Source organism: Leptodactylus fuscus, chromosome 3 (assembly GCF_031893055.1).
Source record: "Leptodactylus fuscus isolate aLepFus1 chromosome 3, aLepFus1.hap2, whole genome shotgun sequence".
Taxonomy (NCBI): Eukaryota; Metazoa; Chordata; class Amphibia; order Anura; family Leptodactylidae; genus Leptodactylus; species Leptodactylus fuscus.
This window is the reverse complement of record NC_134267.1, coordinates 20,357,991-20,371,788: the sequence shown is the minus strand read 5'-3', so window position 1 is coordinate 20,371,788 and position 13,798 is coordinate 20,357,991. Positions and strand designations below refer to the sequence as shown.

General features: G+C 45.5%; 1 protein-coding gene across 1 annotated transcript in view; it reads left to right on the top strand.

Moving 5' to 3' along the window:
* The window catches only part of LOC142198449 (calpain-8-like), a 38,842-nt gene extending 27,431 nt beyond the window's left edge, over positions 1-11,411 (top strand). The window contains exons 13-21 of the mRNA XM_075269485.1: positions 5,024-5,060; positions 5,234-5,296; positions 5,694-5,751; positions 6,389-6,453; positions 6,942-7,010; positions 7,879-7,957; positions 8,620-8,736; positions 10,075-10,133; positions 11,337-11,411. Coding sequence (XP_075125586.1) covers positions 5,024-5,060; positions 5,234-5,296; positions 5,694-5,751; positions 6,389-6,453; positions 6,942-7,010; positions 7,879-7,957; positions 8,620-8,736; positions 10,075-10,133; positions 11,337-11,411 — 622 coding nt within the window. The remainder of the gene's footprint in view (positions 1-5,023; positions 5,061-5,233; positions 5,297-5,693; positions 5,752-6,388; positions 6,454-6,941; positions 7,011-7,878; positions 7,958-8,619; positions 8,737-10,074; positions 10,134-11,336) is intronic.
* Positions 11,412-13,798: the final 2,387 nt, after the last annotated feature.

Here is a 13,798-nt window from a genome sequence, read left to right as displayed (position 1 = left end):
TATTATCCCCCATAGTGGCCCCTGCACACAGTATTATCCCCCATAGTGGCCCCTGCACACAGTATTATCCCCCATAGTGGCTCCTGCACACAGTATTATCCCCCACAGTGGCCCCTGCACACAGTACTGTACCCCATAGTGGCCCCTGCACACAGTATTATCCCCCATAGTGGCCCCTGCACACAGTATTATCCCCCATAGTGGCCCCTGTACACAGTATTATCCCCCATAGTGACCCCTGCACACAGTATTATCCCCATAGTGGCCCCTGCACACAGTATTATCCCCCATAGTGGCCCCTGCACACAGTATTATCCCCCATAGTGGCCCCTGTACACAGTATTATCCCCCATAGTGGCCCCTGCACACAGTATTATCCCCCATAGTGGCCCCTGCACACAGTATTATCCCCCATAGTGGCCCCTGCACACAGTATTATCCCCCATAGTGGCCCCTGCACACAGTATTATCCCCATAGTGGCCCCTGCACACAGTATTATCCCCCATAGTGGCCCCTGCACACAGTATTATCCCCATAGTGGCCCCTGCACACAGTAGTATCCCCCATAGTGGCCCCTCCACACAGTATTATCCCCATAGTGGCCCCTGCACACAGTATTATCCCCCATAGTGGCCCCTGCACACAGTATTATCCCCCATAGTGGCCCCTGCACACAGTATTATCCCCCATAGTGGCCCCTGCACACAGTATTATCCCCCAGAGTGGCCCCTGCACACAGTATTATCCCCCATAGTGGCCCCTGCACACAGTAGTATCCCCCATAGTGGCCCCTGCACACAGTATTATCCCCCATAGTGGCCCCTGCACACAGTATTATCCCCCATAGTGGCCCCTGCACACAGTAGTATCCCCCATAATGGCCCCTCCACACAGTATTATCCCCCATAGTGGCCCCTGCACACAGTATTATCCCCCATAGTGGCCCCTGTACACAGTATTATCCCCCATAGTGACCCCTGCACACAGTATTATCCCCATAGTGGCCCCTGCACACAGTATTATGTCCCTTAGTGGCCCCTGCACACAGTATTATGTCCCTTAGTGGCCCCTGCACACAGTATTATCCCCCATAGTGGCCCCTGCACACAGTATTATCCCCCATAGTGGTCCCTGCACACAGTATTATCCCCCATAGTGGCCCCTGCACACAGTATTATCCCCCATAGTGGCCCCTGCACACAGTAGTATCCCCCATAGTGGCCCCTCCACACAGTATTATCCCCCATAGTGGCCCCTGCACACAGTATTATCCCCCATAGTGGCCCCGGCACACAGTATTATCCCCCATAGTGGCCCCTGCACACAGTATTATCCCCCATAGTGGCCCCTGCACACAGCATTATCCCCCATAGTGGCCCCTGCACACAGTATTATCCCCCATAGTGGCTCCTGCACACAGTATTATCCCCCACAGTGGCCCCTGCACACAGTATTGTACCCCATAGTGGCCCCTGCACACAGTAGTATCCCCCATAGTGGCCCCTCCACACAGTATTATCCCCCATAGTGGCCCCTGCACACAGTATTATCCCCCAGAGTGGCCCCTGCACACAGTATTATCCCCCATAGTGGCTCCTGCACACAGTATTATCCTCCACAGTGGCCCCTGCACACAGTATTGTACCCCATAGTGGCCCCTGCACACAGTATTATCCCCCATAGTGGCCCCTGCACACAGTATTATCCCCCATAGTGGCCCCTGCACACAGTATTATCCCCCATAGTGGCCCCTGCACACAGTATTATCCCCCAGAGTGGCTCCTGCACACAGTATTATCCCCCATAGTGGCCCCTGCACACAGTATTATCCCCCATAGTGGCCCCTGCACACAGTATTATCCCCCATAGTGGCCCCTGCACACAGTATTATCCCCCATAGTGGCCCCTGCACACAGTATTATCCCCCATAGTGGCCCCTGCACACAGTAGTATCCCCCATAATGGCCCCTCCACACAGTATTATCCCCCATAGTGGCCCCTGCACACAGTATTATCCCCCATAGTGGCCCCTGTACACAGTATTATCCCCCATAGTGGCCCCTGCACACAGTATTATCCCCCATAGTGGCCCCTGCACACAGTATTATCCCCCATAGTGGCCCCTGCACACAGTATTATCCTCCATAGTGGCCCCTCCACACAGTATTATCCCCCATAGTGGCCCCTGCACACAGTAGTATCCCCCATAGTGGCCCCTCCACACAGTATTATCCCCCATAGTGGCCCCTGCACACAGTATTATCCCCCAGAGTGGCCCCTGCACACAGTATTATCCCCCATAGTGGCTCCTGCACACAGTATTATCCCCCAGAGTGGTCCCTGCACACAGTATTGTACCACATAGTGGCCCCTGCACACAGTATTATCCCCCATAGTGGCCCCTGCACACAGTATTATCCCCCATAGTGGCCCCTGCACACAGTATTATCCCCCATAGTGGCCCCTGCACACAGTATTATCCCCCATAGTGGCTCCTGCACACAGTATTATCCCCCACAGTGGCCCCTGCACACAGTATTGTACCCCATAGTGGCCCCTGCACACAGTAGTATCCCCCATAGTGGCCCCTCCACACAGTATTATCCCCCATAGTAGCCCCTGCACACAGTATTATCCCCCAGAGTGGCCCCTGCACACAGTATTATCCCCCATAGTGGCCCCTGCATACAGTATTATCCCCCATAGTGGCCCCTGCACACAGTATTATCCCCCATAGTGGCCCCTGCACACAGTAGTATCCCCCATAGTGGCCCCTCCACACAGTATTATCCCCCATAGTGGCCCCTGCACACAGTATTATCCCCCAGAGTGGCCCCTGCACACAGTATTATCCCCCATAGTGGCCCCTGCACACAGTATTATCCCCCATAGTGGCCCCTGCACACAGTATTATCCCCCATAGTGGCCCCTGCACACAGTATTATCCCCCATAGTGGCTCCTGCACACAGTATTATCCCCCACAGTGGCCCCTGCACACAGTATTGTACCCCATAGTGGCCCCTGCACACAGTATTATCCCCCATAGTGGCCCCTGCACACAGTATTATCCCCCATAGTGGCCCCTGCACACAGTATTATCCCCCATAGTGGCCCCTGCACACAGTATTATCCCCCATAGTGGCCCCTGCACACAGTATTATCCCCCATAGTGGCCCCTGCACACAGTATTATCCCCCATAGTGGCTCCTGCACACAGTATTATCCCCCATAGTGGCCCCTGCACACAGTATTATCCCCCATAGTGGCCCCTGCACACAGTATTATCCCCCATAGTGGCCCCTGCACACAGTATTATCCCCCATAGTGGCCCCTGCACACAGTATTATCCCCCATAGTGGCCCCTGCACACAGTAGTATCCCCCATACTGGCCCCTCCACACAGTATTATCCCCCATAGTGGCCCCTGCACACAGTATTATCCCCCATAGTGGCCCCTGTACACAGTATTATCCCCCATAGTGGCCCCTGCACACAGTATTATCCCCCATAGTGGCCCCTGCACACAGTATTATCCCCCATAGTGGCCCCTGCACACAGTATTATCCTCCATAGTGGCCCCTCCACACAGTATTATCCCCCATAGTGGCCCCTGCACACAGTAGTATCCCCCATCGTGGCCCCTCCACACAGTATTATCCCCCATAGTGGCCCCTGCACACAGTATTATCCCCCAGAGTGGCCCCTGCACACAGTAGTATCCCCCATAGTGGCCCCTCCACACAGTATTATCCCCCAGAGTGGCCCCTGCACACAGTATTATCCCCCAGAGTGGCCCCTGCACACAGTATTATCCCCCACAGTGGCCCCTGCACACAGTATTGTACCCCATAGTGGCCCCTGCACACAGTATTATCCCCCATAGTGGCCCCTGCACACAGTATTATCCCCCATAGTGGCCCCTGCACACAGTATTATCCCCCATAGTGGCCCCTGCACACAGTATTATCCCCCATAGTGGCCCCTGCACACAGTATTATCCCCCATAGTGGCTCCTGCACACAGTATTATCCCCCACAGTGGCCCCTGCACACAGTATTGTACCCCATAGTGGCCCCTGCACCCAGTATTATGCCCCACTGTGGACACCCATAAACAATTATTATACTCTGGGGCAGGGGTCCTCAAACTGCGGCCCGCGGGCCACATGCGGCCCGCCAAGCACTTCTGTCTGGCCCCACCGACAACGTCGGCTGGCGTGCATTTATAATGAAGCTCTTGGGGAGCTCGGGCCAGGCCATGGAGCGCACTTCACTTTACCTATTGGAGGGCACCGCTCCCGATGTCTGTGCAACCTGCTCTGCCTACGGCCCACTGTTTAAAAAGTTTGAGGACCCCAGAGTATAATAATCGGAGACCTAGGGGAATAAAAACATAAAGAAACTACTGTTACTTACCTGTCCCCTGGCTCCTACGCTGTCGTCCTCCGCTGCCGTCCTTGTTCAATGACGTCGGACGTAACATGACCCGGGACGCAGGCCCGGTTCATGTGACATCAGAGACGTCAGAAAGGACGTCAGAAAGGAGTCCTGGCAGGATCGTGGAGAGGTAAGTAACAGTGTTTTTTATGTTTCTTACCTCTCCCGGTCCGCCAATCATTATACTTGGGGGTCTGAAAAGACCCCCGAGTATAATGATAACAGCGGCGGTGGTTACGCCACTGCTGGGAACGCCCCTCCTGACAGTCTAGCTGAGCTTTGAGGAACGCCTCCCCCTCCTTGACTGTACTCATCCATAGACTAGTACTGGGGGAATGTTCCTCACAGCCCATCTAGACTATCAGGAACGCCCTTCTGACAGTGAAGAGATATCGGTAACGGCACCAATATCTCCAGCCCCGGGGCACATAACGGGAAAGCTGACAGTGTGCTGAATTCAGTGCACTGTTAACTTTCTAGTGGTATATAAAACTGCATGTGCCCGAGGACATGATAGGTCTTCTTTAAAAAAAATTTGTAATTATTTTATTTTTCATTAATATTTGTGTTTTTGATTTGTTTTAGAGAATTTGGGAACACGGTGGAAGCCAAGATTTATGAGGTAAGACAGAACATCAAGGTGATTTTGCCTTGTTAACATACATGAGGCCTCCACCGGCCATGTGTAATATATTATACATATGTGGCCGGGGGCAGCTTGGACCTCCTCAGGCACCAGGGCCTAAGTCTCTTAGGTTTCTTGTACTTATTCTTCTGCTTCTTTGTCTCTTGAAGCCTTTATTGAATTCAAGTCCAGAAACAGAAATTGTGAACGGAGGAGAAAAGCGGCGCGAGGAGGTGACGCACTTTATTATAATGGGCGTAATACGGGCAAATGTTACCATCTCTATTACTGCAATAGTGACAAGATGTCGTGGCATATTACATTTTTTGGCTTTACTTTTTTTCATGTTATTTATTTTATACATTTTACTTTATTGGTTTCGTGTTTATTTGTTTTCTTTATTTGACTTATTCGTTGTATTACTTAGTTTCGCTTTATTCATTTCCCTATATCTATTTACTTTACTTTATTAGCTTGTAGTATTTTCTGGAGTTTCTGTTGGATGGAATCTATTGCACATTGGAATATATATGTCATTAATGGAATTAATTTTATGTCATTTCTGACATCCCTCACAAGTTTTCACTATTTTTGTAGTAACATTTACACCATTTTACCACATTTTCCCAGAAAACTGAATTCACTGCTGTGGATCTAAAAAGTATTCTACATGAGTCATTCTCCAAATGTAAGTTATAGTTTACAATTACCTATTATCTATCTTCTATCTATCTATCTATCTATCTCCTATCTATCTATCTATCTATCTATCTATCTATCTATCTATCTATCTATCTATCCAATTATCTATCTATCTATCTATCTATCTATCTATCTATCTATCTATCTATATATCTCCTATCTATCTATCTATCTATCTATCTATCTATATATCTCCTATCTATCTATCTATCTATCTATCTATCTATCTATCTCCTATCTGTCTATCTATCTATCTATCTATCTATCTATCTCCTATCTATCTATCTATCTATCTATCTATCTATCTATCTATGTCCTATCTATCTATCTATCTATCTATCTATCTATCTATCTATCTTCTATCTATCTATCTATCTATCTATCTCCTATCTATCTATCTATCTATCTATCTATCTATCTATCTATGTCCTATCTATCTATCTATCTATCTATCTATCTATCTATCTATCTATCTATCTATGTCCTATCTATCTATCTATCTATCTCCTATCTATCTATCTATCTATCTATCTATCTATCTATATCCTATCTATCTATCTATCTATCTATCTATCTATCTATCTATCTATCTATCTATCTATCTATCATATTTATTGTTGCAGGTGATAAGATCAAGTCAGATGGATTCAGTCTGAGAACTTGTAAAGAAATGATTAATCTCCTGGATGTATCCTTCTATAAATACCTTTAATATTCACTAACTAGTTTCCTACAACTGTGTCTTCCATCTTCACCAGGAATAATAATCTCCCCTTTGGTGTTTCTTATTTGTTCAGTAATCTTCCCTTGATACAATTTATATTTCTAACATACAGGAACTAGGGGGCGCTCACTTCATACACATCTGTAAAGTTCCCAGTGAGTTCAATTCTATATAAATATAAGCACAGCTCCCCCTAGTGGTGACTGCAGGATGAAAAATGTTGATATTTATTAAGCCAGAAAAAATAACTCTCCTATTACAAGTCTATGATGAAATTTCTCAATATCTTAAAGTAGAACCTTATTAAAGACATATTGCAATTGGTAATTGGATTGTGGGAGTATTGTGACTATGGTAATGCTGGAGGTTTGTCTGTTCGTATCTCTGTGTTCTCTGTCTATGCATCACTGGTGAGACCTGAGACCACAGCAACCTTAACTACAGAATCACAGGAGGACAATACCGGGACACTGAGCAAAGAAGAACTGAAGATCCTCCAGAAGAAGCTGGAGCACTACACGGTATCTCTATGCTTGTATCTCTATAATAGACCCGCAATGGAATGTCTCATTCACATGACCCCTTATCTAGCCAAGACCCATTTTCACAATCAGATACTTTGGATCTGACACCTTCAACCTCAATGAGAGAATATTACATATAGACCAATCAAATCAATGGACAAGCCTATAATTTGTAGGTTAAAGGAGACCCATCATTAGGTTTGAGACACCCAATGACATCCATCATCTGATCGGCCCTATCTCCCCAAGCATTCTGGTGTTTGTTAATCCAAATCCGTTCGGCCATTCCACAGATATAAGCCCTTTTAGTGTTGACACAATTTAAGGTCTATTAACCAAGTGGGTAGTAACACTGGGGTTTCTCTGGGGCCTGGTCTCTTTGTGCTGGACAGTCTTGGCTAGTAGACTCTATTTCAACACTTAAAGGTCTTATATCTTTGGAATGGCTGAATGGATTTGGATAAACAAAACTCTAAAATGCTTCGGATGACAGCACTGATCAGACGACCTTGTCATTGGCCTTGTGAGTCCTACGTGACTATTACTCAAGGCTCTGACTGTCCAACAAACCGCCAGTACTATCTCGTTCATTGTGACCACTTGGACCAAATCTTGCCCACAGTGGTGCCCATCATGATGTGACATTGCAATTGGCTGCGGTGTCACTTGACACTTCATCACTATGGAAGGCACGTCACGTAATTATTTCTTATTTTAAAATTTCTAAACATTTTCCATAAACCATTTAACAACACCCAACGATCCTTTGGCTATCCTGGCCGCCATGGTATTAATGTCATGATAACACAGTCAATACTTCTATCTTCATGGCATTAATATGGTTTCTTTATCATTTATATCACAGACCATCTTCCTGGAAGTCGACACCAACTTCTCCGGAACCATCGAAGCATCTGAAATGCGGAACGCACTACAAAAAGCAGGTGACTGAACTGATGCTTAATTTACATACCTTAGATGTATTTCATCCATACCACATACAGCCATGAAGAGGTGCCATGAAGAGGTGCCATGTCACCCAGCCATAATGTCCTTATTGTGGTCAGGTTATCTTCTCATACATATAGTGTCCTGCTGATAACCAGCCATGATGTCCTTATTGTGGTCGGGTTATCTTCTCATACATGTAGTGTCCTCCTGATAACCAGCCATGATGTCCTTATTGTGGTTGTGCTATCTTCTCATACATGTAGTGTCCTCCTGATACCCAGCTATGATGTCCTTATTGTGGTCGGGTTATCTTCTCATACATATAGTGTCCTCCTGATAACCAGCCATGATGCCCTTATTGTGGTCGGGTTATCCTGTCATACATGTAGTGTCCTCCTGATAACCAGCCATGATGCCCTTATTGTGGTTGGGTTATCTTCTTATACATGTGGTGTCCCTCCTGATAACCAGCCATGATGTCCTTATTGTGGTCGGATTATCTTCTCATACACGTACTGTCCCTCCTGATAACCAGCCATGATGTCCTTATTGTGGTTGGGTTATCTTCTCATACATGAAAATATGGAATTAAATAAGCTCCAATTACTCTGCTGGAAGTTCAGATACATTGACGACGTTCCTTGTTTCTTTTCAGGTTTTAGCCTTAATAACAGGATTCAAGAAGTTATCATCCAGCATTATGTCTCCGGCGACCTGACCATTAACTTTGAAGACTTTGTTGCGTGTATGATACGTTTGGAGACCTTGTTTAGTAAGTAGTGAGACCACTTTAATGAATTTCGTGAGGTTTACCCACCTCTAGTTGGGGGCACAACAGGAGCTTTAGGAGATGATGTGGTATGGATGATTGTCACACGAAGGACACATAAAAGATGTCAATATTTTTTAAACATATATAAGTTTATTCTATAAGCCCCCTCTAATTCCTGTACGACATTTTACGCCCATCAAAAGTTCTCGGCTACATACTGTATGAACGTAGTCATTCAAAATGTTGGCTATTGGCCACAATGGCTAACTTTAATCTGATGTAATAAGTGTTGCCATACTGTATGATTTGGCTTAGGGCTACTCCTTGCCTAAGCGGCCCACTGATTTTTTTCACCCTTCAATCCCTGTATGGGGATCTGGTCTTTGCTGCAAGAATACACCAGGTAATTTCCTCTGGGAGTAGTCCCAGTTTAGTGGTGGCTAATTCAGGCAGGTTGAGAGATACCATTGTGTGGTACCAAAGGGACAGAAGAGAGATGTGGTCAGTGGACAAGCCTAGGTTAGGGCAGGCAGAGTTTGTTCATCATGGTAAACAGGCTGAAGGTCAGGACAGGCAGAGTTTGTTCATCATGGTAAACAGGCTGAAGGTCAGGACAGGCAGAGCTTGTTCATCATGGTAAACAGGCTGAAGGTCAGGACAGGCAGAGTTTGTTCATCATGGTAAACAGGCTGAAGATCAGGATAGGCAGCTCAGAGTCAATACAAAATCAGGTTTCGGCAAGGGCAGGTTCAGAGTCAGGTAAACAAGTAGAGGTCAAAACATGGGTAATCAAAGTAATAACAGTAGAATTGACGGGAACTAGCAAGCTAGAAACCTTATTGCCCCCACACACTGTCATAAGGGAATATACCTTATATAGCACAGGGAAACACATGATAGGGTTAGAGACAGATTTGGCCACGTGCACACTGGAAGAGCGTGCATGTGTAGACTATTGGACATGCATTGACAGATGAAGAAGGTGATGGCTACAAGGAATGTACCAGAGAGTAGTGTCAGCCTGAGGTTCCTTGAGCCCACCAGATAAAATGATTCTCAGGGCCCATTCTCCAACAGTCCCCAAGGCATAGACCATGGTAACCTTCAAAATTGTGTGTCCCCTACTGGACCATTATTGTTTTAGTCTAGACCTACCTCCTCTGGTACTCTGGTGGACCAGTCTGACACTGCCGAAGATAGTAGTAAGGGGTGTGAGTCCTCCTGCAGGTGTGTCTGCCAGCATTACAGTCTATAGAAGACCTTTACATCAGCCAGCTGCAGACTGGCATTGAGTATTCACTTTATTACTTTGCGTAACTGAATTTTTTTTCTCTTCAGAAATGTTCAGCATCTTGGATACTAATAAGAACGGAAACCTCAATCTTTCATTATCCGAGGTAATCTTAGGACTTTTCACTAATGCCGTTTCTCACATTGCGTGGTCAGATAGGCACGCGCCTCTTAGTAAAACTGGAGACGGTGTAATATATCGAGTTTGTTTTTGACCAGTAAGTGGTAAAAATATCATCGTTTACACACAAATAATGTAATATCAGGATAGGCCGTAGCTCGGTCACGTACTTCTACCAATTGCTCCACAACCGTTGACTGTGATCTCTTGTGATCTCTCCTCAGTGGATCTGCGCCGGGCTGATTTGATGGATAAAGGATTGAAGAATTTCATGGCGTAGCAGACGCGCGGCTTCCTGTTACAGCCATTGGGATCCGTAAAACTTCTGAGCATTTGATATAGTTTAAGACGCTAGGGCTCACTTTGGTGCAAGTCACACATGGGGGGGGGGATATTTCCATATTTTACGTTTAGATTTCCACGATTGCTCTAAATTCTACAAGTGACCGTTCATTGTACTGTAATGTTACACATCTGTCGCTTATGAAGCAGTCCGGATATTTCAAAGAACACATTTCAATAAAAATGGATACATATATTGTGCCTATGTAATATTTGTTAGAATTAAGCTGAAATAATTTTCGTCACACCCAATCATTATAGATCATCTATAGAATCTATAGCACGGAGCTCTGTGTTACACATAATTCAGTCCCCTATATCTTACTTACTGGAAGATAGAAAGATTTAGGGGATGAATGGACGGGAAATATGGCTGTAGTATCAGACTACACGGAATGTGTTTGCAGTCTGTTATCATGGAGATATATAATCTGTACAGAACGTGTATATACAGATTGGTTAGAGATTTAACCACTTAAGGGAGCCTTCACACGATGTAACGCTGCGCTCATCCTGATCGTAAAAACAAGTTCAGAATGAGCGCGTAAAAAGCAGCTCCCATTGACTTGAATGGGAGCCGGCATATGTGCGCTCCCCATTAAAATCAATGGGAGGCTGTTTTCCCTATGCTTTCAATGTGATGCGCTCTCCATTCAATGGAGAGCGCACATATGCCGGCTCCCATTCAAGTCAATGCATAGATAATGATGGTATATAATCCATGCTTGTACCAAGCGTAGAAAATGGAGGTTGGCCACCTTGTAACGCTGGATAACACTTCTCCATAAGTGATGGGTACGCTGTACTATGAATGACTCATTCTTCCATTTCCACTCTCTATTCGCAGGCAAAAATGAGCAGGTCCTTGTGTAATGATGTAAATCATATTTTAGTCCTAGCAAGAAAACCATCCCCCCACTAACAAATGATAGGAGGGATTCTGCATTGCTGAGAGTATTTTATTGAAAGCTTATAACAGACCAAAGCAATCTACCAAGCGCGCTGATTGAAGGATTAGGTGTTTGCCGCGTTCTTATCATTGGGTGTGGATCCGTTCTCAAGCCAATGTTGTGCTGAGCCACTGTAAAAATAGTAAGGTAAGACTTGTATAGCACCAACATATTCAACAGCGCTTTATGTATATTGTCAGGTTAAGGTTCCTCAGATACTTTTGTTTTTGAAAAAGTATCTAAAATGAACTATAACTGCACTCATTGACCAAAGATTTCGGCAAACAGTTCTTTTGGGTAGCGTACCTTTCGGTGGGAGATCACTGACTTGACTTTGAGAGCATTGGACCAAGAAACAGGATGGTTGTTTTGAGAAGTTGCCCCACGTCGGCCATTTCTGACCTAGTTGTTAGGAGGTGCTTGGTTAGGAGGAGCAATGGTTACATGGGGTGAAGCACACATAGCAAACAGGTGTAATGTTTGTCAAAATTGATTATCTTGCGTCTTTCATCTTGGGTTACATAGACACAAGAGTAAACATAGGAAAGGCAACATCTGTATCTACATTGTATGAACATTCTATGCACACTATTTATTGAGGGGGGTCATGAATTAATGGGAAGCTGTGTATATATTGAACTTTGTATACTTGAACTTTTATGGCTGTGTAAGCCTTTATACCTACTGTCAGGGTCTGGGGTTGCTAGGTGGGGTGGTATAGACACACAAGTCCAGTTTCTTTTAGTCCAAAACAAAGGTAGAGTTTATTTTCACTCAAAAAAGTAGTGCAGCAACAAAAGGAAACAATACAAAATTGAATACCTGCCCGACTAGGCAGGGCCGGCCTTAAGGGGGGGAGGGGTAGGGTGGTGGCAAACGGGGCAAAAGCCCAGAGCCCCTGCTGCTTAAGGGGCCCCCTGCGCTGTGCTGCCTAATATTTCACTGTCTGTCCCCTGTTCTTACTCTCAGGTCACTGACTGTGCAGGGGGCGCAGGGTGCAGACAGATTACTTAAAGGGGTTGTCCCATAACAAGCATCCTATCTATACTGCTAGTTTGTGTGGATATAAGACTTTTCCTAAATACATTGCTTTATCAAAACTGCTTTGTTTGGCCGCTATCTTAATTCATTCACTTCATTGTTGACACTGGCCCTTGGGATTATCTGCTTATTTGTCAAGTGACCTAGCTGCCTGCTCTCAGGGGGAGGGAGGGGCTGACAAGCAACAGAGCTCCTCATATAGGGGAGGGGGAGGTGAGAGCTCAGGGATTACTGTGCTGTCTATCTTCAGCTTTTCCACTTATCAGCCAGTTTAATTGAATTTGGCTGATAAGGGCTGAGATAAGGAGTCCATTACCTCTCTATGTAATGCAAGCTGACTCAAATCCAGCTCTGCTACATCAGTTTCCACATCAGCGTCATTACTGTGGATCATAGCAGATAGCAGAGCAAGTGAAACCCCGCCCACCAATGTGCGTTTTTTTGCCTAAAACCGACCCTGCGGCTAGGCTCTGACTAAACATAGAATAGGTTACCTCACCTAGGATAACAGAAATCCGAAAGCCAGTAGAATCAATCAGGACACAGCTCCAAAAATATGACCTCTCTCTTTTTGGCTCTCCAGCCTAACTCTGCCAAAGTGTTGCTGCTGGAGCTGGCTTCTTAAGCCTCCTTAACGAGGAGACTCTCTGCAGCTGAGTCGCTGCTGGAACATCCCCAAAGTGTGGACTAGAGGGGGGTGGAATGACAGGTCCCACTACCAATCCTACCTGCCATTCCTAAAAATCCAGCCCAGTACTGAGCATTTACCAAGATGCTCAGCAGACGAAAGTTGTCTACTGAGAACAAACATTCCTGGAGTTTTCTCATCTCACCCACCTGAGTAGTCTGGGAGAGATGTACCCCCCCTCCATTACCTGACCAGCCATCGGCTTACACTACCCAAATGTTGGCAATGGTTATCCATTGCTACTACTACTGGTTTTCTCACATGTATTTTTGCCAGAAGTAACTGTAACATAGCAAACAAATAACTGAGAGAAGCCCAAGTGACCATAATACAGGAGATCCAGGAACACTGGACTGCAAATCTAGATTATGATGCAGCAAAAAAGATCCCTGACACATTAAATAGAGATCTGAGCACAATAAGGAAAACTGCTTGCTGACTTTGACATCCCATCAGCAATAACGCAAACAAGAAGTATAAAAAGTTTAGAAAATCTAAAAAAAGTAAAAAATTAAAAATCTACTCCATTTCAAGTATAAATAACAAAAATATACATAACCACATCCCCAACTCCAAAAATGGTCCAAGTAAGAAAATATAAAAATATTTATTCCACACAGTGACGCCATA